This window comes from Diceros bicornis, chromosome 22 (assembly GCF_020826845.1).
Source record: "Diceros bicornis minor isolate mBicDic1 chromosome 22, mDicBic1.mat.cur, whole genome shotgun sequence".
NCBI lineage: Eukaryota > Metazoa > Chordata > Mammalia > Perissodactyla > Rhinocerotidae > Diceros > Diceros bicornis.
This window is the reverse complement of record NC_080761.1, coordinates 43,771,150-43,798,840: the sequence shown is the minus strand read 5'-3', so window position 1 is coordinate 43,798,840 and position 27,691 is coordinate 43,771,150. Positions and strand designations below refer to the sequence as shown.

General features: G+C 39.0%; 2 protein-coding genes across 2 annotated transcripts; one reads left to right on the top strand and one right to left on the bottom strand.

Annotated features, from left to right (window-relative positions):
* Positions 1-17,973: 17,973 nt before the first annotated feature.
* LOC131419808 (interferon alpha-2-like) lies at positions 17,974-18,531 on the bottom strand. Its single transcript, XM_058565339.1, has one exon. The coding sequence runs from the start codon at positions 18,529-18,531 to the stop codon at positions 17,974-17,976; it is 558 nt and encodes a 185-aa protein (XP_058421322.1).
* Positions 18,532-21,744: 3,213 nt separating this feature from the next.
* Positions 21,745-22,553, top strand: LOC131419807 (interferon omega-1-like). Its single transcript, XM_058565338.1, has one exon. The coding sequence runs from the start codon at positions 21,990-21,992 to the stop codon at positions 22,551-22,553; it is 564 nt and encodes a 187-aa protein (XP_058421321.1). The 5' UTR covers positions 21,745-21,989.
* The last annotated feature ends 5,138 nt before the right edge of the window (positions 22,554-27,691 follow it).

Sequence of the window (27,691 nt, the reverse complement as noted above, 5' to 3'; positions counted from 1 at the left end):
CATCTATTATGAGTAGTTACCCTAGGAAAGAATGCTGACAGGGGTGAGGATGCAGCAAGGAGGAAAATTCTTTCCCTTATCACTTTGTAACTTTAGAGCTGTTTGTGCCTGAGGTTTTTCCCCGTGATAAAAAGACATCCTGGAGATAGGATTGTTAGACATTTTTGTAATTTAGTGCACTTTATATGTTTGAAAGAATTTAATGTGTTACTAAATTTTTCACCTTTCTTTTGTTTTATTCACATTTAAAATTTTTTCTATAATAAATATATACTATTAGAAAATAAAAAGCACCCAGTTATATTCAAAAGCAGGGCATAAAATTATACATAGGATGCAGCTATGTAAAAATATATAGAGAAAAATAATAAAAGGAAATATACCAACATTTTAATAGTGATTATGTTTGACCTACAAAACTAAGAGTGATTTTTTTTCTTTTTCCTTTGTGTGGTTTTCCAACTTTCCAGCAGCGAACGTCTTCTTTCATTATAGAACGTGTTCATTTAATTCTATGTTCTTTCATTATGTCGTTCATTTCATTAATCTACACTAAACAAAAGAACGAATAAGGGCCAGCCTTTCTGGTTATTCTGCTTCTTCCGTGGGTTTCATTCCCTCTGGCCTCTTGACCTTTGCACACCAGCTCTGAACAGACCCTCAGCCATCTCATGGGTTCTGCACAAGGAGTTTTGGAAAAAGCAAAGGCATCTCTCAGCTGTTCCACTTTCAGATGCCCAGTAAAGTCAGTCATTGAGTAATTCCTTGGGGTGTTTCTCTTTGAAAAGGACCCTTGGATTAGCCTGAATGATCCACGGTTCACAGCACAAAGGCCAATGCAAGGAGTCGCAGAGGTCAGTCAGAGTAGAGCTGGTCCAGTGCACTCGGGGACGGAGGTCGTCCCAGGAGTCTGGTCACGGGGGCCTGGCCCTCCGGGGTGACTTGCACACTCATGTAGAGCTGACCTCCCCAGGTGTGACAGAGGGACTCCTCGCCGTCCCCATATCCAGTGGCCTCTGATCCTCCATGCTGAGAGAGTTCATAATCTAACGGAATAAAAATGATAGCGGTGGTGGTAATAACAGTAGTATTAATTGCCGTATATTGAGCACTTACTGTCAATCTCTGAATAATCCTCATAGTAAACATTTAAGATGGGTTACTATCTTTTTCATTTTATAGAGGAGGAAACTGAGGTTCAGAGATGCTAAGTAATGTGCCCAAGATACACACAGCTAATAAGGTGGGTGGATGGCCTTCAAACCTGTGCTTTTTCCTGTATACCACAGTTAGAATATGAAGTAGACCAGGCCAGGCCCTTCAGATAGATACATGGTGCCAACCATGGTGGTGATTGTGATTGTCAAAGGAAAAAGGAATTACAGCTGATCGGAGGATAAGGAGGCTCTCAATGCAATTAGTGCGGGCAGTGTGCCTAAAGAAGTTGTGTGAGCTCCACAGGCAGAGGGGATTGTGGTGAAGGTGACATGGTGGAGGGCATTCTATAATTTATTTTTTTTTCCCCCAAAGCCCCAGTAGATAGTTGTATGTCATAGCTGCACATCCTTCTAGTTGTTGTATGTGGGACGCGGCCTCAGCATGGCTGGAGAAGCCGTGCGTCGGTGCGTGCCCGGATCGAACCCAGGCTGCCAGCAGCGGAGCGTGCGCACCCAACCGATAAGCCACAGGGCCGGCCCGGTGGAGGGCATTCTAGATCAGCGCTGCCCAATACAAATATAATGCAAGCCACATAAACATTTTAAAATTCTCTAGTAGCCACATTAAAAGAGTAAAAAGAAACAAGTCAAGTTAATTTTAACAGTATATGTTATTTAACATAATACATCCAAATGTTATCATTTCAACATGCAATCAATATAAAATTATTAATGAGATAATTCTTCTTTTTCATACCGTCTTCAAAATGTGATGCATATTTTTACATTCATAGTACAACTCTTGGGACTAGTCAAGTGCTCAACGGGCCGCATGAGGTTAATGGCTACCATAATGGCCAGTACAGCTCCTGGTGCAGGGACCAGCACTAACAGAACCAGGAGCATGGACACGTTTGCTAGGAGCAAATAGAAGGAACTTCAAATCGTGGACAGGCTGAGTGTTAGGAGTCAAGGGGACTGAGAGTGGAAAAATCAGCTGGAGGTGTCCTGTGGAGGCCCTTGAAGGGCACAGGGTAGCGTTTGTACTGCCCAGACGCTCTCATGACTGCGGAGCTTGAAAACAGAGGCCATGGCTGGGGAATTGCAAGAAAGGAGATGGTGCAGAATAATAAAAAGAGGATTCTTGTTTCTGGTTTCTTCCCTTTGTCCTCTTCCCAGTTCTTGCTCTTGTCTTCATGAGGTGCTTCCTAACACGTTTCTTCCTGTCACCTCAAGAAGTTTCTCCTCTACCACTTCTCCTGAGGGTCTGGTGGTAATCACTGCAGAAGCCCACATATGAATGGGTTAAAAATTTCCTCTTTTGTAAGACACCGTCTCTTTCGTTTCATTTCTCCTAATTTATCCGAGTTATATCACAAAACCAGGAAAATTCACATAACCCTGTCTCTCCCAGGGAAATCTCTCTCTTCACCTGGCCTGATGTATAACTGCATTGCAAGGATTAATGCCCGGGGCCCTTTCGTGGCACCTTTTCCTTTGTTATTTGAAGCCCTTTTTCACTTCACCCCTCTGTGGAGATTGTTTTTGCCCGCGTCCTCTGCGACCAACTTTCTGTGGTACAGAGAGCTACTTCCGGTTCCTGTACAAGTTTCTTCTGGTTCATGAGGATTTTCAGAGGCGGAGGGACATTCAGAAAGTAAAACTAGGATGACGTTTGTAGCCAATTGGAATCACCGTTTGAACTTGGAGCTGCTTTGCCATAAACCTCACAGAGTAGAAGAGGTTCCTCCTCTTCTTTTTCTATATAGTTCTCTGTGCAAGACAATTATGTATCCAGAAATCAAAATTACAGTTGTCTTCTCCTCCTCATCTCTTCAACTATTTCTTCAAGGAGAAGGGCCCTACAAAAATGATAAATTAGACAAGATGAAGATTATCGAGAAGTTCACGAGCAGCGGCAAAACAGAAATTAAACCAAAAAAAGTCGTTCAGAGATATCTTGAAAGGGGTAGCAAAGTCTATATTAAGAGAATATTTTGATACTCTCTTAATTTGATAAAAGGAAGAATTCCCTATTCATCCTTTTGAAAAAAAGTGTATATAATAAACATAGAAAATCATGCACAAATCTTAAGTATACAGCTTAACAAATTATTATAAAATAAAAACTTATGCCTACCTTTGTAACCACAAACTAAGAGAAGATGTAAACACTACCAACAGAACAAACCTGCCAATCATTATTCCCTCCGTCCCCATCACTACTCTCCTTCCCCCGCATCACGACTGCCTTTTAACACCCTATATTCTGCCTGTTTTTGAACTTTGTATAAATGTCTTCTTTCTCTCACTAATATGTCCATGAGATTCATCTATGTCGTTGTACGCAATTTGCCACAAGAATGTGTCATATCCATTTAGAAATGCCACACTGTTTTATCCTTTTCACTACTGATGAACATTTGGGATTTTTTTCCTCCTGACTTTTTGTCATTATAATTAATTCTGCTATGAACACACTTGTATGTATCTTTTGGTGCACCTTTGTACACATTCCTGTTGGGTATATGCCTACGGTGAAGCAACTGTGTATAGAATATGCATATGTCCAGATTTACTAGATAACATCAAACATATTTCCCAAATGTTTGTACCAATTTCCATTCTAACTGTCAGCGTATGGGAGTTACAACTGCATGACACTCTTGTCAACCCTTGGTATTGCTGGTCTTTTGAATTGTAGCCATTCCAGTGGTGTATAGTGATATCTCATTCCAGTTTAACTTGTATTCCCTGATTATTAATAAGGTTCAGTATATTTTCATATGTTTATTGGTCATTTGGATAGTTTCTTTGTGAGGGGTCTGTTCAAATCTCTTGCTGACTGTCTCAGATATTTTTTTCATTATCTACAGATGATGTAATTGTGTACATGCAAAATACAAAAAAAACTATAGATAAATTGTTAGATTTTGAAAATAAATTTGGCAAGGTCCCTGAGCACAAGGTCTATATTAGAAATCAATTGCCTCTTTACTAGTAACAAAAAATGGAAAACGACGTTTAAAAAATGATACCATTGACAATAACATAAAAAGTCTACTACTGAGAAATTGTCGCAGCCAAGAGGAACCTAAGAAGACAGGACAATTAAATATAATGTGGCATTCTGAATGTGATCTCAGAACAGAAAAAGAACATTAGGTAAAAACTAAGGAAATATGAATAAAGTAGGGACTTTATTTTATTTTAAAGCAGCCTTGACAGGTCAAAGTCAACTTCATCTTTTCCTTGGCGTCTAAGTACAAGTCTATAATTAAATTTTTGATTCAAATAAGGTGGCCAGAAACCAGTGAAAAATATTACATAGTTTTTTCCCTTAAATCGAGACTGATATTTTTCACCTTCAACACCAATGAGGATCAAGCAGCTTCTCCCACTTGTTTTTTTGTCAGTGAGCAAGGGACATTTAAGCACGTGGTGGGCTGGCCGCATCATTAACAAGGGCACTCAGACTCTGCAATAGGAGGCTGCCTAGGCCAGCCTTCCCCTGAGACACACACATTCATGTATTGAATAAATATTTAGCAAATATTTATTAATCACTTCATAAAGAAAAATTGCGAATCTTGCCATTTTATTGGGCTTTTTCAAAATGTCTTTTAAGAAAGTTTTACTGTTGGATTGACTGTATGTCTTGCACATTCTTTGTGAGGTTTATTCTCAACATATTTTATACTTTATTATTGTTATTACAATTATGAGTGAAATGATTTTTTCATTGCATTTTCTAATTTTGAAGGGGCTAACTTTTCATTCCACACACACACATAGATGAAAGTTACTAATTTTGATTTTGTATCTGGGGAAATTCGTAAACACTATGTCTAAAAGTTTTTTGTTGATTTTTCAGATTTTTAGATAAACAAATAGATTGGATGCAAGTGAAAAAATTAAAGGACTGAAAATACCAACTGTGATGACGATATGGAGCAACAAGGACTCTCACCCACTCCTATTGGGTGTTTAAATTTGTCCAACCACCGTGGAAAACATTAAAGCTTTATCTAGCAAAGCTGAAAACATGCATAGCCTATGACTCAGTAACTATACTCTTAGAAATTACCCTGGAAAAAAATCATGTAGCTATGCCTCAGGATATATGTACAGGAATATTCATTGCAATGCTAGTTATAATAGTCCCAAACTAGAAACATCCCAAATATCCCTTAAAAGCTGTGTTGTTAAATATATTGTAGTCCATGCATATAATAGGATCATAAATAATGACAGAAATGAGAACTACAACATACACACAAACGGATAAAACTTACCAACATAATGGTGAGTAAAAGAAATTAAGCTCAAAAGAATACATATTCCATTTATACAAAGTTTAAAAACAGGGGCAACTAAACTGTATGATTTGGGTAAAATTATAAAGGAAAGTGAGGAGGTCATTAGCATAAAATTCAGGATAGCAATTACCTCTAGTGGGCAGAGAAGGAGAAGGGGCACACGGGATGGTGATGGTGGTGAGGCTTCCAGAATGTTGCAAAAGTTGATTGTTTTTATTGGTTGGTGGTTACATGAGTATTTGCCTTAATTATTCATTAAAATTTATACTTATCTTTTGTGCATTTTTGTGTATGATTGTTATATTTCACAATAAAACAAGGTTGCTAAATAAGAATCAAAGCTGTACCCCTATACTTACTCTTATCTAAATCTTTTAGCTGATAATCCTGAACAGTATCAACTGTATCAACCCACGAGAGTATGTTTTCCCATACTTCTTGGTTTTCTAAATTATAATGAAAAGAAGCAGAATTGGAAAATAGATAGAAGATGAACAGAAATTCAAATTCACTTTGGGCAGTAAGTATCCTTTCAACTTTGTATAATGATGATGTATATGTGTAGTTCTCAAAGTGTGGTCTGAGGGTCCCTGGGGTTTGGAGACACTTTCAGTTCAAAGTCCTCCATTTTGTAACTACATGTCTGCGCGAGAACGGATTTCCTTCAAAGACTTGAAACAAAACAACATATCACAACAGATTGAATGCAGAGCAGGTATGAGAACCCAGTTGTCTTCTAGTAAGTCAGACATTCAGGAGATTTGCAAAACTTTAAAACATTTTCATTACATTTTTTTTGTTTTGGAAAATGTAGTTATTTTTCATAAAAACAGGTTTCTGGGGGCTGGCCTGGTGGTTCAGTGGTTAGGTCCGTAGGCTCCACTTAAGCGGCCCAGGGTTTGCATATTGGGATCCTGGGTGCAGAACTACACACTGCACATCAAGCCGTGCTGAGGTGGAGTCCCATATACAAGGTGGAGCAAGATGGGCACATATGTTAGCTCCGGGCCAATCTTCCTCAGCAAAAAAGAGGAGGATTGGCAATGGATGTTAGCTCAGAGCTAATCTTCCTCACACAAACACACGTAAAAAACATATTTTTGTGTTAAGATGTATGAGTTTCTTTTTGTTCTTTTTAGAAGAATAAACATCTAAAACATTCTCAGCTTTAATTTCCAATGTGGTAAATATCAATAAATATAACTTCCATAAAGACAATCTCTTTGGGGGTCTTTATAATTTTTAAGAGTATCCGTAGGTCCTGAGACTAAAGCATTTGAAAACTGCTGATGTTGAAAATATTTGCAAGTACCTATTTGGGTGGCTAATTGAGGATGAGTATTATGGGTTTATAATAACATTAATCTCTCTCTTTATTGGTAGTTCTATTCAAATCTCAGAATAACAAATGTGATATTTTTCCAGACCTTTGGTAGTGACTGTGGAGTGAGATTATACGGGAGTAAAGCCCATTGGACAAGGATGAGGATGGGAGGTAATGAAGACACAGGAAAGGAGACGAAACTTGGTTCAAAAACAATACTCTCCACAATAATAAAATGAGTGGTAATCCCACCAAAATCCTAATTTCACTGGAGACGTTTTGCTCAGCAACTTAGAGAATTCCTATGAAACTCGAACCACGGGGAAAAGTTGTCTTCAGTGGGAAGGAAGAATTTGTCTTCCCCAGTCTCCCACCTGCTGTCTCACCCTCATCCTCACTCAGTGCCCGAGGCTGATTCTGCCCAGGCTGAGGTTTCCCCATAACCACAGGCCAGCAGCTGGTGATGTAGTGAATCAACCTTCAGGCCTCCAACCTGGTGTGAAGAGGCAGAATATGTGGCTGAGGCCTATGTGCCCTGGTTTCAGACTCCTCTCTCTTCTTTTTCCGTTTCCCACATCCTGGATGTCTTGTCACAGGCCTTTGACGAGACTCATTCCTCAGTTTCCTCCTGGTCACCTCAGGATCCAACTGGGATGAGGCCACCGTGCTGCGGGTCCTGCCTCACTCTTGCTAACTGCACCCCGCGTCCAATACAGACACACAACCAGAGGCTCCTACAGTCTGCGCCCCCTGCCACACTTGGAATGCTCCCATCAACAGGTTGGTGGCCCAGGGACACACAGGGGCTGCCCACCCAATGTCTCCCCCCATGTTCTGCCAGGCCTCCCCCTGCTGCTGGAGACTCCAGATAGGCCGGCTCAGACACAGATGCCAGGCCCCACCAAGCCTGGATTTACTTTTCCCTTCAGATACCAGGCCGTTCTCTGAGCTGCACTTATTTAATTCTCACAACCACTCTTAGGGTAGGTTGAGCCAGGCCTGAGGTTGAGAAGAGGGTTAAACAGGCAACACGTGTACAGCAGCTCCTGAATAAGCATCAGCGCCCGCCCTCTGCTAACACGTGGGCGTGTCTTATAGTCTAAGTTCCGTCTGAGTTTCCTGTCTCTGAAGCAGTTTCTGGATCGTCTTTAAAATGAAAGAGCCAAAAGCAAAACTTCCTACATAATTGAAGCGTACAACTACATTTCATTTTATTGCATCATCAGGGATTGAGTAATGACCCGAGGGGATGCAGAAATAACAGTGAGTTTGAGGCAGCAAGTGAAAAGAAAACTAAATGCGAGTTGTCAGACTGGATTTGAAGAATGAGGCTGAGCTTCCCCTCTGGCCTGGTGGCTTGGCTGAGTCGAGCTCACTGAATCTTTGCAGAGCAGAGGATTCCTCTGGCTGCCTGCCAAGATGCCTGTGTTACTCTGGTGGAAACCTTTATCCCCTGAACATAAGGCAGAAACAGGAAACCAGTGTGGGAAGGTGTGTCCTCATAGACAGCTGGGGTGTGTGCGGAGGAGAAATGGCTCTGTCTAGAACTCCAGGATATTTGCTGTGACTCACTTGACCCCGTCACCCCAGGGAAGGGCTATTTCTCCTCTCCCTTGTGCAGTGGTTGAGCTGACACAGAAGAGACTCCTGGACAGCTCTCTTGGAACCCCTCATCTTCCTGCCCACAGATCTAGAACATCAGGGAATAATCTTCTAACCAGATTCAAATAGAAGAGCTGACATGTAAGGAGCACTTACTAAGGGCCAGGTACCATTCTCAGCATGTTATATAAATTAAAGCAATAATCCTCAGCACAGTTTTACGCAGTGGTACTAAGATTATCTTAATTTTACAGATAAGGAAACTGGACACAGTGAGGTCTCTTTTCCCTTTCCTGTGTTAAGAAATTTAACAATTGTATTCTGGGCTCCAAGTTTTAGCAGGAACATTCAAGGCCTGGTGTAACTTTCCCATCTCTCATTGCTAGACCCGCTGTAAGGAGGGAAACTGGATCTTGTTCCTAGCTCTTATTTCTTATTCATTTCTTATTTTTATAAAATGTCCTATTTTGCCAACCCTTTAATTTAGCTCTTGCTTCCAAATGGCCTGCACATCTCTGGCCATCCTCCCGTTGTCCAATTCCTTAATGTCCTTCCATGTCCCTCTATCAGCCCTAAAGTACCAATGATTGACGCTGTCTCTCCATTTTACCACCCCTCACCCCCGGGCCTATGGCTCTTTGCAAATACTGTGCTTCCATTAGAACACTTACCACTCTGTTCTGTAATTGACGACTAAATTTTCTGTCTCTTCCAGAAGATTAGACTTTTTGATTCTGAACTTTGTATCCCCAGTCAATAGCACAGTGTCTAGCCCATGGTCAGAACTTAACTATTGTTTATTGAATAAATACTATGCCAGGAATATGTGCTTTGATGAGCTCCTGACTGTCAAATTGCAAAGGGTTGTCTCAGCACTATTTGCTGAGAGTCCATTTCATAAGTTCTCTTGACAAGAATTCAAGCACCTGCCACATCCGTGAGCACATTGCTAACAATGTGAACAAAGGAAGACAAATAAAACTCAAACTAGAATACAATGTTGATAAGTTTTAGAATACAACTTTTGATAAAACTTAAATATTGTTTTAGACAAGTTAAGCCCTGATGCACGAGAGTCTGCTTGCTACTTCTGAGTCTCTTTTCTGCATAGTGTTGCATCCAAAAGAAATAGAAATCCATCATCAAGTCTTTAAAGAACAGTATAGGTCTTCACTGACATGTCTTGAAGAGACAGCAAAGTGGGAAATTATATCATAGAACTATTCAGTAAAACATATTTAGTTCCTGTTTTAACAGGGTATAGAAAGAGATGGAAAGCTATTCAACTCATTTTACAAGGCTGTTATAACCTGGATAACAAAATCAGAAGAGAAAATCATGGGACATTTTTATATATAAACATGAAGATAAAAATACCATGTTAACTCAGACTCAAAGGTGAATTAAAAATAAACAACTAGGGGCCAGCCCAGTGGCGTAGTGGTTAAGTTCTTGTGCTCCGCTTTGGCGGCCCAGGGTTTGTAGGTTCGGATCCTGGCCACAGAACTATGCACAGCTTATCAAGCCATGCTGTGGCAAGCATCCCACATATAAAGTAGAGGAAGATAGGCATGGATGTTAGCCCAGGGCCAATCTTCCTCAGCAAAAAGAGGAGGATTGGCAATAGATGCTAGCTCAGGGCCAGTCTTCCTCACCAAAACAAACAAACAAAAAATAAAAAAACAGAATTTATCCAGGATATTAATGATAATTCAAGATAAAAAAAATCTGTTCCTGTAATTTACTGTGTAAAAAGGAGAAAAACCAAAAACTAATCTCAATGGTTGCCCAAAACCCTGGATTAATGAAAAGCCATATTTTAGCCTACTGAGGCTTGAAGAAGGAGATTAAATCTGATCAACGTTATTACATCTATTAGGAGTGCTTTCTGTTGTAACTAACAGACAACTCAGTTAATGGAGGCTAAAAGAATGAAGGCAGGTGCGTATCCCAGTTTGGAAGTCTGTAGGGTGAGGTTGCAGGGTTAGATCAGCAGGTCAAAGCTGCGAGTGTGCTGGACTTGCATCTCTGTGACTCTCTTGGTCTCTTGCTGATGGGCACAGGACAGCTCCACCAGCCCCAAGCATGACATCCCTACAAGGGCATCCCCAGCAGGCAGAGAGGAATAAGAGCTGAAATTCTTCCTAGAAGTTCCCTGCAGACTTCCCCCAAATCTCATTGTCTAGAGTTGTGTCACGTGACCATATCTAGTTTGTATTTGTCTCTCCCTCTCTACTTTTGATTATAGACTTAGGTCTAAAGCGGCAAGGAGAACCTGTAAGAATACGACACAGGGATTATGCTATTTTTCAAATGGCTAGATAATTGCCCCAACACCCACTTTTCCCACTGGTTTGAAATGCCACTTTTATTCTATGCAAAGGTCCACTAGATTAAATTGTGTTATCTTTGACCTCTATTCTGTTTTTTGGATCAGTTTTTCTATTCTTACAGTAATATCGCCTGGTTTCAATTTCTATAACCTTAGAGGATCATTTGATATTTCACAAGTCAAGTTCATCTGTTTTTTTCTTCCTTTCTCAGATTTTCTTATAAATTATGTCTTCTTGATACATTTTACAGTCAGTTTGTCAAGTTTCATCTAAAAATCTCATTGAGTATAGGTTAGGAGTGCATTGAATTTCCACATTAACACACAATGCAGCAATTAAAACGAATGCAGTAGATTTTTACGTACTAATAGAGAAAAATCTCTATGATCATTTATTAAGCAAAAAAAAATTAGAGATTGATATATATGGAGTAGTAATATTTATGTAATTTACACTAAATATTTCTGTATGGATAGATTTACTAAATACATGGGAAAATGTCTAGAAGGATATACATTAGATTATTAGCAATGTGGGATTGAGGTGGATCCTCCAAGAGGTCAAGGGTGTGCTTTTTACTTGAATGAATTGTTTGAAAATTTAACAATGATAATATATTCATGTGTATTTTGTAAATATAAATAAACTTAAGAAATTCTCTTTAGTTCTTTAAAGTCACACTTACATGGCAGCTGCGTGTCCCCACATCGGTCTTATCTGTCTCTGCAAATGCCGCTCTGCCTTGCTTTTCTTGCCTCCCTCTGGCCAGTTGATGGAGACATTTTTTTCTCCTCTGAGTAGCTTCAGTTGTGCATCTTCACCCTTAAACCCAAAGGACCCAACACTGATGGCCAAGCGACACAGACATGTCGTCCCCATTATGGGGGTAAGAGGAGGGCAGAGAATATTTATACTTCAATGTTTTTCACCCTGTTATGTAGATTTTGAAAATCAAATATTTATTAACTGTACAAGGCAATGCCTAATAAGTGTTACATGAAAGAAGCTACAATAAGGTAAAGCAAGGAGAGAGTGACGAGAGTTCCTAATCTGAGTTTTCATGAGGCCCTTGGTTAGATGTTGTTCTTGTATTTATCTGAGATGAAGCAACTTCCTTAGTACTGTCTTCATTTTTCTCACTACTAAAGAAGACTCAGTCTACCACTAACTCCTTACTGACATTACCCTCTTCATGATCACCAAGGACCGACTGAAGAATTTAATAGACTTCTCTCAGTTTTAATAAGAACCATAATAATCCATTTTAGGGGCCAAGTATTGTTCTATACTGCATACCTTATCTCATTTAACCAAATCAAAGATCCTGCAAGGAGGGTATTATTATTGCCATTTTATAGAGAAGGAAACTGAGGCTGCTCAAAGAGGTTAAGTGTATTTCCCAGGGTCATACAGTGAATCAGTGGGAAGCCAGAATTTAAACATTGGTTCAGACTCTGAACAAGTTCCATGCCCTTACCCACAATGATATGATTCTTGGGTGTCTATGCAAGACTTAAATTTTTTTTTTTATTTATTTGTGACAAAATGTACATGCATAAAATTTCCCATCTTAACCATTTTTTTAAGTGTATAATTCAATAGTGTTTAGTATATTCACATTGTTGTACATCCAATCTCCAGAACTGTTTTCGTCTTGCAAAACTGAAACTCTATACCCATTAAACAACAACTCCTCATGCTCCTCTCCCCCAAGCCCATGGCAACCACCATTCCACTTTCTGTATCTATGAATTTAACTACTCTAGGTACCTCATATAAGTGAAATCAAACAGTATTTGTCTTTTTGTGACTGGCTTATTTCATTTAGCATAATGTCCTCAAGGTTTATCCATGCTGTAGCATGTGTCAGATTTCCTTCCTTTTTAGAGCTGAATAATATTCCATTGTATGGATAGACCACATTTTATTTACCCATTCATCTATCAATGGACACTTGAGTTGCTTCTACTTTTTTGCTATTGTGAATAATGCCACTCTGAACACGAGTGCAGAAATATCTCTTCTAGACCATGCTTTCACTTTTTTGGATGTATACTCGAAAGTGTAATTACTGGATCATCTGGTAATTCTATTTTTAATTTTTTGAGGAACTTTCAAAATTTTTCCATTGTGGCCACACTATTTTACATTTTCACCACCAGAGCACAAGTGTTCCAATTTCTCCACATCCTTGTAAATATTTTTTTTTTTTGATAGTAGCCACCCTAATGAGTGTGAGGTGGTATCTCACTGTGGTTTTGATTTGCATTTCCCTAAAGATGAGTGATGTTGAGTATCTTTTCATGTCCTTGTTAGCCATTTGTATATCTTCCTTGGACACATGTCTGTTCAAGTTCTTTGCCCATTTTTTAATGAGGTTGGGGTCTTTTGTTGTTCTTGTTATCTATGGAAGACTTTTAACACCCTTTTGTCCCTCCAAAGTCTTGTCCTTTGGCTTTTGAGACATTGTAGGTTGCCACTCACGTTCTCTGTATTTTTGACCAGTTCTTTCTCCCTAGCTCCCTAAATGTAGAGGCATTAACCAAAGATCAAGGCATCTGAATTTCTTCATATAGTTACTACAGCAAACTCAGAGGTGAATAATAATTTATTGAGTAACTACTATGTGCACAGTTAATAACAACAACAACAGTAACAAATATCTCACATCTGAGTGATTCCTATGTGCCAGACATTTTGCACCCATCACTCGTTACCTCATAAGTCTATATAAGGTTAAGTATTATTATTAACCCCATAATACAGCTGTGAAAATTGAGCCACAGAAAGTTCATGCAACTTGCCCAAGGACCTGCAGTAGACCATGGAAGAGGCTAAGAAGTGTTCCTGTTTGCAAGAAACCTATGTCCAAAGGAGAAGACAAGATTAGCATGCTGCAGAAAATTAAAAATAATGGAGTATTCATAAAAACACTAATTACTATGTGAAGACAACTACTGAATACATAGATTTAAATTTTCATGTCTAGTAACAATCTTCAAGACCTCCGAGCACTGCGCTGCAAACAGGATTAGATGTTATGAAAGGGGAAGTCATGATAATTACTCAAAAGGACCAATTACTCAGCAATCATTTAAATGTTCCTCTGCTTAAAGGTCTGAACTAGGTGACTTGGGTGAAAAGGATCTGGCATTTCCTTGCCCTTAAGGAACTTAAAATCTTTTGGGAAGACATGAACATGGGAAATGATTAGAGTAATAAAAGATCATCTACATCAACTAACCATTTGAAGGTGTACAATTCCGTGGTATTTAGTACTTGCACAGTGTTGTGCAACCATCACCACTATCTAGTTGCAGAACTTTTTTATCACTCCAAACGGAAACTTCATACACATTAAGCAGTTGTCACTCTGCATTCCCGCATCACCCCCAGCCCCTGGCAACCACAGTCTGCCTCCTGGCTCTACGGATTTACCTATTTTGGATGTTTCATATAAATAGAATCATACAATTAGTGACCTTTTGTGTCTGGCTTCCATCACTTTGCATAATGTTTTCAAGGTCCATTCCCATTGCAGCGTGCACCAGTACTTTATTCGTTTTTATGGCTGAATAATATTCCATTGTATGGATATACCACCATTTGTTTATCCATTCATCCATGAATGGACATTAGGATTGTTTCTACTTTTTGGCTATTGTGAATTCTGCTGTTGAGAACAGTTAAATACAAGTATTTGTTTGAATATTTATTTTCAATTCTTTTGTGGTATATAACCTAGAAGTGAATATTTTCATACCACAAAAATTTATATACCACAAAAAATTACCATATGATCCATACCATTCTGGATCATATGGTAATTTTAGGCTTAACTTTCTGAGGAACAACCAAACTGTTTTCCACAGAAGCTCAAACATGTTATATTCTCACCAACAATGTATGAGGGTTCCAATTCCTCTATATCCTCACCAGCACTTGGAGTTATTTTCCATTTATTTGATTACAACCATCTTATTGGGTGTGAGGTGCTATCTAATTATAGTTTTTATTTGCAAGTCCCTAATGATTAATGATATTGAGCACATTTTCATGGCTTTGTTGGCCATTTCTGTATCTTCAGGGGCCCATCTTGAACATCTATTCAAGTCTTTTGTCCATTTTTTAGGTAACTTGTTTACCTTTTTATTGTTGAGTTGTAAGAGTTCTTTACATACTCTGCATACTAGACCTTTATTAGATATATTATTTGCAAGTATTTCTTCCATTCTGCAGATTGCCTTTTCTCTTTCTTGGTAATGTCCTTTGATCCACAAAAACTTTTAATTTTGTTGAAGTCCAATGTATCTATTGTTTTTCTTTTCTTGCTTATGCTTTCAGGGTATTATCTGAGAATCAATAGGCAAATCCAAGGACATGGAGATTTATCTGTATGTTTTCTTCTAAGAGTTTTGTAGACTTAGCTTTTACATTTAGACCTTTGATCCATTTTGGATTTTTTTCTTTATGGTATGAGGTTGGGATCCAGCTTCATTTTTTTGCAATGTGAATATCCAATTGTCCCAGAACAAATTGTCTTTCCCCCATTGAACGGTCTTGGTACACTTGTCAAAAATCAATTGACCATAGATGTGTAGGTTTATTTCTGGATTCTCAATTCTATTCCATTACATTCTATTTGTCTACCTTTATGCCAGTATCATACTGTTTGGATAACTGTAGTTTGTAGTATGTTTTGGAATCAGGAATGTGTACCTTCCAACTTTGCTCTTATTTTTTAAGATTGTTTTGGCTATTGGAGTCCCTTGCAATTCCACATGAATTTTAGGATTGGCTTTTCCATTTCTGCAAAATTGGCCATTAGGATTTAGTGAGGGATTGCATTGAATCTGTAGATTGTTTTGGGCAGTACTGCCTTCTAAATAATCTTAAATCTTTCAATTCATAAATATGGGATGTCCTGTCATTTATTTAAGTCTTTGTTATAGACTGAATTGTGTTACCCCAAACTTTGTATATTGAAGCCCTAATCCCTAAAGTGACTTATTTGGAGACAGGGTCTTTGAGGAAGTAATTAAGGGTAAATGAGATGGGGCCCGAATCTGATAGGTCTGGTGTCCTTAGAAGAAGAGGAGAGACACCAGAGGTCTCTCTCTCTCTGTGTTCACAGAGGGAAACCTGTGTGAAGACACAGCAAGAAGGTGGCTCTCTACCTGCCAGGAAGAGAGGCCTCAGCAGAATTCAACCCTAATCACACCTTGCTCTTGAACTTCTAGCTCTCAGAACTGTGAGAAAATAATTTCTCTTGTTTATTCCTCCCAGTCTGTGATATCTGGTTATGGCTGCTTGAGCTGGCTAATACAGTATTCTTTAATTTATTATAGCAATGTTTTCTAGTTTTCAGTTATATCTTGTACCTCCTTAGTTAAACTTATTCCTAAGAATTTGATTCTTTTTGATGTTACTGTTAAAGGAATATTTTTTCTTAATTTCCTTTTTTGGATTGTTCATTGCTAGTTTATAGAAACACAAACTAATTTTTGCATGTTGATCTTGTATCTTGCAACTTTGCTGAATTCGTTTATTAGCTCTAATAGTTTTGTGTGTGTGGAATCTTTAGAATTTTATAGAATAAGATCATGTCATTTGTGAATAGAGAGTTTTATTTCTTCCTTGCCAATTTGGATGTCACGTATCCTTCACTTTTATGGGGTGGTCACCATCAGTCACCTGTATTAGCAGTTACTGACCCCTGCCCTTGCAGTCTTTGATATCTCCTCGCAGTCTGGTGATTGGTCGTTTGCTTCCTGGTATCTTCTCCCATCTAATCAGGATTTGATGCAAAATTCTTCCATACACTAATCAGAATCCCTTTTCATATTGAATACTAATGATTCTGAGTCTGAGAGGTGCTAGTGTGTCCATTCTCTTTATTTTTCAGAGATATACCACTTGCTAACCTGACTTTTCTTCTCCTTAGGCCAGCTGTCTAGAAGACTATGAACAACTTGAGTACAAGGTAAAATCTTATTCAACTTTGTACTCTAGCACCTAGCATCACACCTAGTATATAGTACAATTTAGGAGCGCAAATAATATTTGTTACGTGAATAAAAATATTGATGATAAAAGAATAATACAACTAATTGGCAGAGGGGAGTTTTGAGAGTCAAATAAAATAATAAACATGGAGCCATCTTGAAAATTAAAAGGGCATTTCAATGTGCATTATGATTAAATTAATTTTGATTAGAGGGATACTTGCTACAATTCTGTGATTGAAATATTTAGAATACAAGAATAAGAAATGAGACATCAGGACTGGTTAAGTGTCGAAAACTTACTCACCCTCCCTTTTTCAGCCTTCTCCAAGACTCTCCAGTGTCCACATGTCTAGATTGACTTCTCTTGGTTTAGGTGGTTCCCTCACCCTGAAGCATCTCCAGTTGTTGGAAGCCCCGAGCGGGTAATGGTGTCCATGCCCTGGGCTTTTGTCCTCAGATCTCCCTTCCACCTCTCAGCTATGTCTTAGGGAATCGTATTCAATCCCTCCTCAAGATGTCCACTGTGCTGTGACCCGTGCTGGGCTCCACCTATTCCCTCTTCACTCAGGAACCTTGCTTAGGTTACTTAGTGGGATCAGGCTTAGGGTGAGGTTTTTATTCAAAAAGTGTGTGCAAGCAAAATTGGTTTTTAAAAATTGCTTTTATTTCCCATAAATTAAAAATGAACAGCAGTTGTGGACAAAATATAATACTAAACAAGTGTTATGAACAATAAATATTTAAATATTATGACTAGCATATTTCAAATAATTTAAATAAATAAATTTACAAAAGATTTTTCAGCTAAAGCAAATGGATTGTGCATTTCTCTGTTCTAAACAACTTCTTGTAACTTACAACACAATATAATTTTATGATAATCCCATACATTTGCTGTTACTTATTTTTCATCTGGCATAAAAATAGGGATGAAGGGGCCGGCCCCGTGGCTTAGTGGTTAAGTGTGCACTCTCCGATGCTGGCAGCCCCGGTTCAGATCCCGGGTGCGCACCGACACACCGCTTCTCTGGCCACGCTGAGGCCGCGTCCCACATACAGCAACTAGAAGGCTGTGCAACTATGACATACAACTATCTACTGGGGCTTTGGGGGGAAAATAAATAAATAAAATCTTTAAAAAAAAAAAATAGCGATGAAGATTGCACTTTGAGTCTTAGAAGATAGCCATTTAGTTGACCAGATGAACTGTTTTCAGACTCAGTGTCTTCTTTATTTCGAGAGCTTTCCTGTGAGCTTGTTCATGAAGAGGAAGCACCTTCTGATTTCCACCCTGACCACCTCCCAGGCGCAGCCGCTGTACTCTTTCTTTTTCAGATACAGACTGATTCTGTGGAAGTACCTCTTCACAGCCAGCCTGGAGTTCTCACTTCCCAGGGGTGACTGTTGCACCTTCGTCTCCTTCCCCAAACATGTCTCCAGGTCATCCAGCTGCTGATAAAGTCCAACGAGGAATTGGTCCAGGAGGGTGTCATCCCAAGCCGCAGGAGAGCCGCTGGTGCTGAAGAGGTGGAAGATCTGCTGGAGCGTCTCGTGCACGACAGCTGCGGCTTGCGTCTTCTCAAGCTGGTGCCCGTCCACAAGCATCTGCGGAAATCTGAAGTCAGCCCTGTCCTTCAGACACGACCGAATGGAGATTCTCTCCATTTGACTCAAAAGTGTGAAGGCTTCCTGATTGCCGTGGCTCAGAGGCAGGTCACAGCCCAGAGGGCAGGCAGGGCTGGAGCACAGCATCACCAGGGCCAGCAGCACAGAGACTGGGAGGGCCATTGGGAAGCCGGAGGATTCTGCAAGAACACCTGAAGGGGAAGTCGCAGCAAGTTCTGAGGACTTTGGGTAACCAGTACCTTTTAAATAGTGAGTATAGAAACTTTCATTTTCTGGGTTTTTCCATTTTTTGTCCTTTCCTTTCCCTTTCTACTTTTTTTTTACCAAGTCAATTAAAAATGTGCACTTATTGACATGAGTGCCTAGACGGGGGACTCCAAACCACAGGTGCCAATGCAATACCTACACAGTATTATAACATAGTTTCCATACCTCCTAGAAAGTTCTTGGGGAGAAAAGCCTAAATTAAGTCAGAGAAGGAAGAAACATGCATACAGTAAATGGTGGCTTTTCCAGGTCAACAGGAAATATAAAAGTGCTTATAAAAGAGGAGATTTTTCTTCTTTTTTCTGATTTTTTTCCTTATTTACACTTTTCGTCCTTCTTTAAAAAATTTCAACTGTATATGTATCTTAAAGATATCCTCTGAGTTGGTCTTAAACTCATGAAGACATTCTTTCGCAGATAAGATTTGTTAAAAATAAATTATGGTGCACTTATGGTCTGCCAGGCACTTTGCTAGGTGCTGGTTTCCGTAAAAGGGTCAAGTTTGCCTGTGTGTGATTCTCTCTGTTCTCTACCAAATACAACCTTCCCCAGTAAAAACTCTGCCTCAGTCATTATGCAGTGACGCAGATAATCTCATCTCTTTAGATATTCATTGACAGGTGCTATCCTACCACATACTCAGGGATAATAGGGCTGCATTCAAAGTTAATCATCACGTGTCTTCATTGAATCTGTAATACACAGATTATTTTTAATAATAGTAATGGCCGCAATCTTTAATTATATAGGCTCTCAGCAAAGTGTTTTACAGACATTGTTTCACTTAATCTTCACAGCTTCCCTATGAGATAATTACTATAATTATTTACATTTTGCAAATGAGGAAACCGAAATCTCAGTGATTGCTTAACTTGCTGAAAGCCTCGATTTATTCCGTAAGTGGTATTAAGCGCTATACTGTTCTGTCTCCACGTTTCTCCTCATTAACCTGAAGCGTTCTCCTTTAGCTACACTCTGTATGCCTATAATTACGTAATCCATCTAATTATTTGTTTAACATCTGACTGCCCTAACAGACTGTAAGCTCCCTGAGGACAGTAGTGCCATATCTCGAGTGTCCAGCAAGGTGTCTGTCACAGAGGAGGCACACGGAGGGCTCTCTGTCCCACAGCGACTACAAAAATGACTACATGTTCCAATGAGGGAGTAGACCTAAAATTTGGGGGGACTGTTTCAGAAAATGGTAGCCTTCTACAAACAAAGACAGTAAGAATAAATTTTAAGTGGATGCTTTAACCTCCTGGATAATTTCCGCAAATATCTCAGACGAGAATAGGAAGTTTCAAAGAAACAGTAGAGCTCAACAAAACAGGTCATGTGAAAGGCAGGACTGGAACTTAGCAAGTGAAAAGGGCGCTATAGCCCCTTCACTTGTATTGTAATGTGTCTGGAATCAGCGAATGGTGCTTTTGGGTGATGAAGACAAATGGAAATTGGAGAGTGAGAACTTGCTAAGTGTTTATCTAAGACAAGAAGAACATTGTTGGAGGAGACAGCGCAATCTAGTGGCTAGGATGTGGACTCTGGGGCTAGGTCTGGGGCCATGTCACGGCTCCAGCCAGCACTGGCTGTGTGATTTTGGGCACCTTAGCTTTCTCCTCTGTTATATGGAAATGACAATCATATCTATTTCATTGGGTTGTTGTGAAGATTGGATGACGTAACGTACCTACAATGATGCCTGGACAAAACAAGCACTCGACATCTGTTAGCTGTTCCCACAATCGAGAAAACTAACCATCCAACTATAGGAACTGGTTGGTAGTTTCTCTAAAACAATCTGCTTGCCTTTCTTGAATTCTCAGCTCACTAATAAAGATTTTTATTTATAATCTCATCTCTTATGTGAACTGTAGCCTGTGTTCACGTGACAGGGAGTGCCCTGTCCACATGACTAAAGCCTTCAGGTAACAGCTGACCCCCTACACATTAATAAAATGGCCATCCAGTATGTAAGCCAGTCTCTTTTGAGTGTGAGTTGGTATGATTAAATCCTTGGAATCTGATCATCTCTGTGGATTGTGTAAAAAGAAAACAGACACATAAATAAATAAATAAATGACTAGATTCCCTGATTTAGCAAAGCTGAAAACTAGCCCTTTAGGTAAGACCCTGCCTTGAAGAGCCAGCTGCTCTCCTCTGGACCTGTCTGTAGCTGCAACAGTCTCACACGGGCTGGTTTGAAACCTATTACTCTGTAGAGCTCTGAATCCCTGACTTGTGTAGTTAGGTGACATTTTGTGGTTTAGATAGAGAAGATGTCATTTCTTTTTTTCATTTTCAGTGTTTACTTTCCAATTTCCCTTGTACATTCTTTTTTCTTAACTGCTTACTTTTACTTTCTAGGAATGTTAAAAGAGAGAGGAAAGTTGTGAGTCTTGAAAATCATACAGGAAATATGTTATCTCTTCTTTTCCCTTACATTTTCTCTTCCTTTTTTTGCAATAAACCTCAAAGTGGAAATACAAAAGATTGCAGGAGCATTAGGATAACTTTTATAAAGTGAAAAGACAAATACAAAAGTCGATGTAAGAATTTTAAAACAATTATGTAAAAATAGCAAAGAAAAAAATGGGTTGCTTAATTATTACTTTGACAGAGCTAGGACAATGGCCTCGGCTAGGACAAAGAGGCTGCCACAGAGCAGCAAAGAGACATTCTAACTGCTTGAATACCTGGACGGTTGTAGTGGTTGCACTTTACTCTTCTTGAGGGCAGAACTGGAGGTATAATCATCTTGGTACAGCCTGAGCTCTGTATAATGATTGGCACATAATAAATATTCAGTACTTTATCAATTAAGTAGAGTAAATACAACCAAATTTGATAAACTGAATGTTTTGCAGCAGAGAATAAAGTGAGATCTATGTATCTAAAGATGAGGTATCTTTCACAACTGATCAACACTTCCAAGAAGGACATCGAGAGGGGGACAGAAAGAAGATTTAAAAAAGAAGCCTAGCAGAGCCTCCTTAGAAGTCGTTCTGAACATCAGGAAGAAAAATCCAGATAGTTCTATCATTAGTTCAAAGTTGGTTTTTGCTAAGAGGATAAGCATTCCCTTGAATTCGGACTTCTAATCTTTTATTGAATAAATTTCACTTCAATTGTAAGAATACAGAAAGAGTTGAAAGTAATGACAACTTTCCAGGCTCTTGAAGAGAAAGGAAAGTCCAAAATGGGGAAGTACAAAGATCTGGGGAAAATTCAGAAAATGAAAACTCTTGTGCTCAATATTTAAGAGGCACACAGACAGAAGATGCTCAGAGAAGCTAGACCAAAGCTCACAATCTCCCATCTCAACCAGAAGAGCGTCTTCTTGGATCTTACCAATGGCTTTTTCAGTCTCTTCACTGATGGCATTGGTGATGATCTTCTCCAGCCCCATCTCCTCCACTAGCTGCTACCTGCCTCAGAGCCTTGACTTGAGAAATCAGGAGACCTTCACAGCTCTGGACCAAATGAAGACAATCTCTCTTCTTTCCTGTCTGAAGTACAGGAGTGACTTCAAATTCCCCCAGGAGAAGCTGGATGGCAGCCAGTTCCAGAAGGCCCAGGCCATCTCTGTCCTCTACGAGATGCTCCAGCAGATCTTCGACCTCTTCCACACAGAGCGCTCCTCTGCTGCCTGGAACACGACCCTCCTGGACAACCTCTGCACTGGACTCCATCGGCAGCTGGAAGACCTGGACACCTGTTTGGAGCAGGAGACGGGAGAGGAAGGATCTGCCCTGGGAACTGTGGGCCCTACACTGGCCGTGAAGAGGTACTTCCGGGGACTCCATCTCTACCTGAAAGAGAAGAAATACAGTGACTGTGCCTGGGAGATGGTCAGAGTGGAAATCAGGAGGCACTTTCTCTTCATCAACGAGCTCATAAGAAAACTCAGGAAGTGAGAAGGAACCTGATTCTCAGTGACGAATGTCCTCACTCAGACTCTTAATTGTTCAGTCATTTCCAAAACTGTTATTTTTTGCTTCAGCTATAAAATTTTGAATCCTATTTGGCATATTTTTATCAGTAATATTAAGCATATCTATGTTCAACTATTTTCAGAATTAGAGGAAATGTAACTGGTACCCTGTAGCTGAACCTCATGTTATAAAATATTTATTTATTTATTCATATTAATCTATTCATTTTTGTGGTATTTGTATTTACATGTTCTATTTTTATATGTTCACATTCTCTTCTTTAATAAATATGTTACCTTTTTACATACTAAATGTATTTTATTACATTTCTCTTCTTTTTTTAAGAAGAGAAAAGATTTTTTTAAAGAAAAAATCTTCCCCAAAGTCCTAACACTATAGACTAAATATAAAAGTATGTGGTGCGGTTCATCCGTTCATTCACTGGCCTTGGGGATAGAGTCTAGAGTATAGATGTGTTCCTGCCCTTATGGAGCTCACATTGGAGCAAACAACAAAGCCATTAAAGAAGTAGTTATGATGTAATTACATATTTAAATTTGGGATCTGGGCCACAGAGGAGGAGGAAAAGGTGCATGGCAGTGAGTATCATTTAGACTACCCTTCAGTTTTCCCCAGGGAAGTCATATGAAGTATGAGACTTGAAGGATGAGTAGGAGTTTGTTAAGTATCATGTGGAGGGCAAAATTTCCCAGAGTAAAAAAAAACTGCAGAGCGTGGCCCTGTAGCAGGAAAGGTAGATTTAAAGAAGCGAAAAAGATCAGAGTGGGTGGACTCACTGACGGATGGGAGCATGGCGTGTAGCGAGGCTGGAGAAATGGAAAGAGGCCGGATGACTGACTATGTTAAGGATGTTAGACTTTACCTTGAAAGCTGAGGAAAGTTCCTTTAGGATTGAAAACTAGAGAGTGGCTTGACCAGGGCAGGTGCAGGCAAATTCATTAGAGCAGCAGTTCTCAAAGTGTGCTTTGTGGGTCCCTAGGGGTCCCCAACACACTTTAAGGGGATCCACGAGGTCAAAATTATTTTTATAATAATATTAAGATGTTATTTGCCTTTTTCACCACATTAACAAATTACACTGATGGTGCAAAAACAGTGGTGGGTAAAACTGCTAGTGGCTACGTGTCAATCAAGGCAGTGGCACCAAAATGGACTAGTAATTATTATATTTTTCACTTTAATATACTTGAAGTAAAAAAAAATGCCAGTTTCACTTAAGAATGTCCCTGATGAAATAGTAAGTTTATTAATTTTATTAAACCTTTACTTTTGAACACACACCTTTTTAATTTTCTCTGTGCTAGTCTTTTTAAAATTCTGTGTGACAAGCACTTCTGCTGCCTGCACGGTGATTGTTTTGAGGAAAAGCACTTATATGATCATTGGAGTTGTAAGCTAAACTAGCCACTCTTTTCACAGAATCCATTTTTACTTGCAAGAATGACAGAGAGACAAACTATGGTTACTCAGACTCGGACATTTGACAGACATTTTCCAAAGATATTTATAAGGTGATCTTGTCACTTCAAGGAAAACATTTGTTGCCCAATGATAACAGTTGAGCTTTCAGTAGAAAATCAGAACTTTGGAACATCTACCACTGTGAACTTGACAACTTCCCAATACTTAAAGACTTTTGTGATGACAACAGTGGTGATATTAACAAATGAATTACTTGATTATAGAAATTGAAGTATATATAGATTTGTAAGATCTGAATATCTCTGTCAACGAATATTTTCCAAATGACCAATGCATATATTACAAAATCATGCATGAGTAAGAGAGACCATTCAAAGAGTAAGTCAGATTGATAGGTTTTCATATAACAGAATTTTACAAGTTCATTGTTTTAGTTTTAGACTCCTCCTTGCAACTAATGCTTAAGAAACTACCACTGATCGATCTCTGGTGTGATAAACGATACCTTATATAAATATATTTTCTAGTGTTTAGAATTCTTTTACTGACTTGAATGAATGAGGCCAGTTTATTTTCAATTCATATATTTGATAAAGCTATGAGTTTACTTCAGTGTGTAACTTAGACTGCTTCTGCAAATTTTAAGAACAGTGCTTTAATTCCCATTACTTACTAAATCTCCCATTTTCTTTTTTCTTTCTGACTTGACTATAATTTATCAGCATGATTTTAAATATCTAAGTGATTGGTTTATAGACTATTTTAAAGTTAATTTCCGGCATTCTGATCTGAGCATACAACTTATAGTGTTTTTGCTCTGGAGGAATTATTGATATTTTATAGTCTAATATATTTCGACTTTTGTGAATGATTTATAAATATTTGAAAAAGTTATATTTCCTATTCTAGATTATAGTGCCCCAGAGTCTTAGCCACTAATTTACTCTTTTAAATCATGTTTTCTAATTCTTTTTGTCCTTGTAATTTTTCTGTATTATTTTTATAAACTAATAGCACTGTGCTAAAATTTCACTGCTACCATCATGTTTCTGGTCACATATCTATCTACTGATAAAATTTTCAGCTGATGTTTTATATTATTTGAATTTTAGTTCCATACCTTTTTAATTTAATTATGTATTGTATTGGTTTCCTATGTATATTGACCCTCTTTCTCAAAATTAACACATTCATTGAATTCTCTTAGATATCAATATTGATATTAATCATTATCAATATCTCATCGATATTAATATTGCTATCTCTAATCATTGTATTTTCTTGCTTTGTCTTTGTCCATCTTTGCTTTTACTGTTTACTACTAATTATTTGATTTTAAGCTTTTCTCCCCATACAAAGTAACAATAGAGTTTGTGTTTTAAACGAATTAAGTTTTTTCTTTTAACAGGAAAGTTTAAGCAGTTTATATTTATTACCTAAACCATTATGTGTTTGGTTCTCTAATTTATTGACTTATGCTTTACTTTTTACATTACTTTTATTTTGTTGACGCTTATCTCCAATAACAATTCTCCCGTTGTCCAACTGTCATCCAACAGTTCTCATCTGGAATGCAAAACCTTTTTGAATGATGATGATATTGTTGCCATCATTAATCATTATAGATTCTGACATGTTTCAAGACTTATATTGAAACTGCAGCAAGGTACAATTACAATTAAGGAAACAACTAGAAAATCTACGTTGATGCCACATAGACTATCCCTTTTGGATGGCTGCCCGCCAGCCTTTAAGCAAGAAGGCAGGAGAGTCATGTTAGGTCTGAGCTGCGTGTAAGCAGCAGGGGTTACTTCATCATGGCATGCTCTCCGTCTGTTCGTATAGGCTTTTAATGGCCTTTCTTTGGTGATTCATTATCCAATGCTGGACTGGATCAAGCTAAAACAACGAGAGAATAAAGATTTTAGGCAACATTCCTTCCCTGCACTCCAGGCCCTCAGCTTTGGAGTCTGGAATTGACTTAACCAAAGATATGTAAGCTTGGTGTTCTACTGTCATCTACCGGGTGTAGGTCAAATACTGGCTTAGAGACTGTATGTTGGTCTCCCTTCCATGACCTCCAGCTGGGAAGAAGGCAGGACATTAAAAGAAAGAACATTTTGATGGCCTGCCCATTGGAAAACAAAGAAACAAAAGTATAAGTGAGGCAAAAAAAAAAAAAATTCTAATTCATAATAGTGATCCCAGTCACGTGAAATTTGTTTTTAGATCCGCATATTCATCTTCTTACTTCAAAGTAAATCAACACATATAATTGGCATATTTGTATAAATGGACTAATTCAAACCAAAAAGAGACACTTATATTTAATTAACGATTTTGTTTGTAAATATTGTTGTTATTATCCCTGGGCTGTCTTACGTTGTATCAAGCACCACGCTAAGACAATTAATCAAGTTTAAATAACTGAATCTTGGGATGAAGGGGCTGGGCTTTTGGAGACCTTTTCTCAAAGGATCCTTGAGTTCTGCTATGCAAATTTGCTCACCTACCTCCCCCATCAATAACCTTCAAGCTCTACACATCAATAATTTCTTTCATAGACAGCACTCTTTGAAAGCATATGCTCACTGGACATTTTCTCCAGGTAGAATCACACAAGCTATGTCATGATCACATGACAATGAGCACTGCCTGTGTGGGCTGAAGCGATAAGGACAAATTGGCAGGGCTGAGAGTGGCAGCCAGAGTGGTAACAGTTAGGGTAGATAGCAAAGGACCAAGCACTAAAGTTCTTAGAGCCAGAAGAAGATACATAGAGGAGGAAGATTCAGTGAGGTGAGTAGCTCATGATGAGGCTAGAAATGTAATTTGTTTCCAGCCATGTTCATCAACCTTCCTATAATTATCTGAGGATCATTCTAAGTGTTTGGACTATAACAAGCCAAATTTTTTTTTTTTTTTTGTGAGGAAGATCAGCCCTGAGCTAACATCCATGCTAATCCTCCTCTTTTTGCTGAGGAAGACCGATTCTGAGCTAACATCTATTGCCAATCCTCCTCCTTTTTTTTTCCCCCCCAAAGCACCCAGTAGACAGTTGTATGTCGTAGTTGCACATCCTTCTAGTTGCTGTATGTGGGATGCGGCCTCAGCATGGCCGGACAAGCACTGCGTCGGTGCGCACCCAGTATCCGAACCCGGGCCACCAGCATCGGAGCGTGCTCACTTAACCACTAAGCCACGGGGCCGGCCCTAGAAAGCCAAATTTCATCTCCATCCCTTGAAGCTAAGTTTCTGATACCCGTTTCAAGTAAGTTGGATCTGGTATTCTGGTCCAGGACCAAGACGGCAGATGATGACAAATCCCTGGGGCTTACTGTGAAGTGCTAAAGGAGGTTGACCATGAGCTGGGACCCCTGGAATTACTGAGAAGTAACCTGCCAGCTACCTATCAGGCTTAAGGGGGCAGATGGAAAGAAAGCAGTCAGGTAGGAGGCAGTGGGACAGACATCAGATGAACGTGGAAACAACGCAGAATAGGGGATAGACATAGGGCATGAGAAGATGGGACTGAGATTCCAGGTGAATCCGTTAGAGCTCCAGCTGCCCCAGGTGAGGGGAGGAAGCTGTGGAAGGACCTGGGCTTTTTAAGGGACCACTTTGCAGGAATCCTGTAACTACTTCTTGGTTGATCTTACCATAGACATATTTTCCTT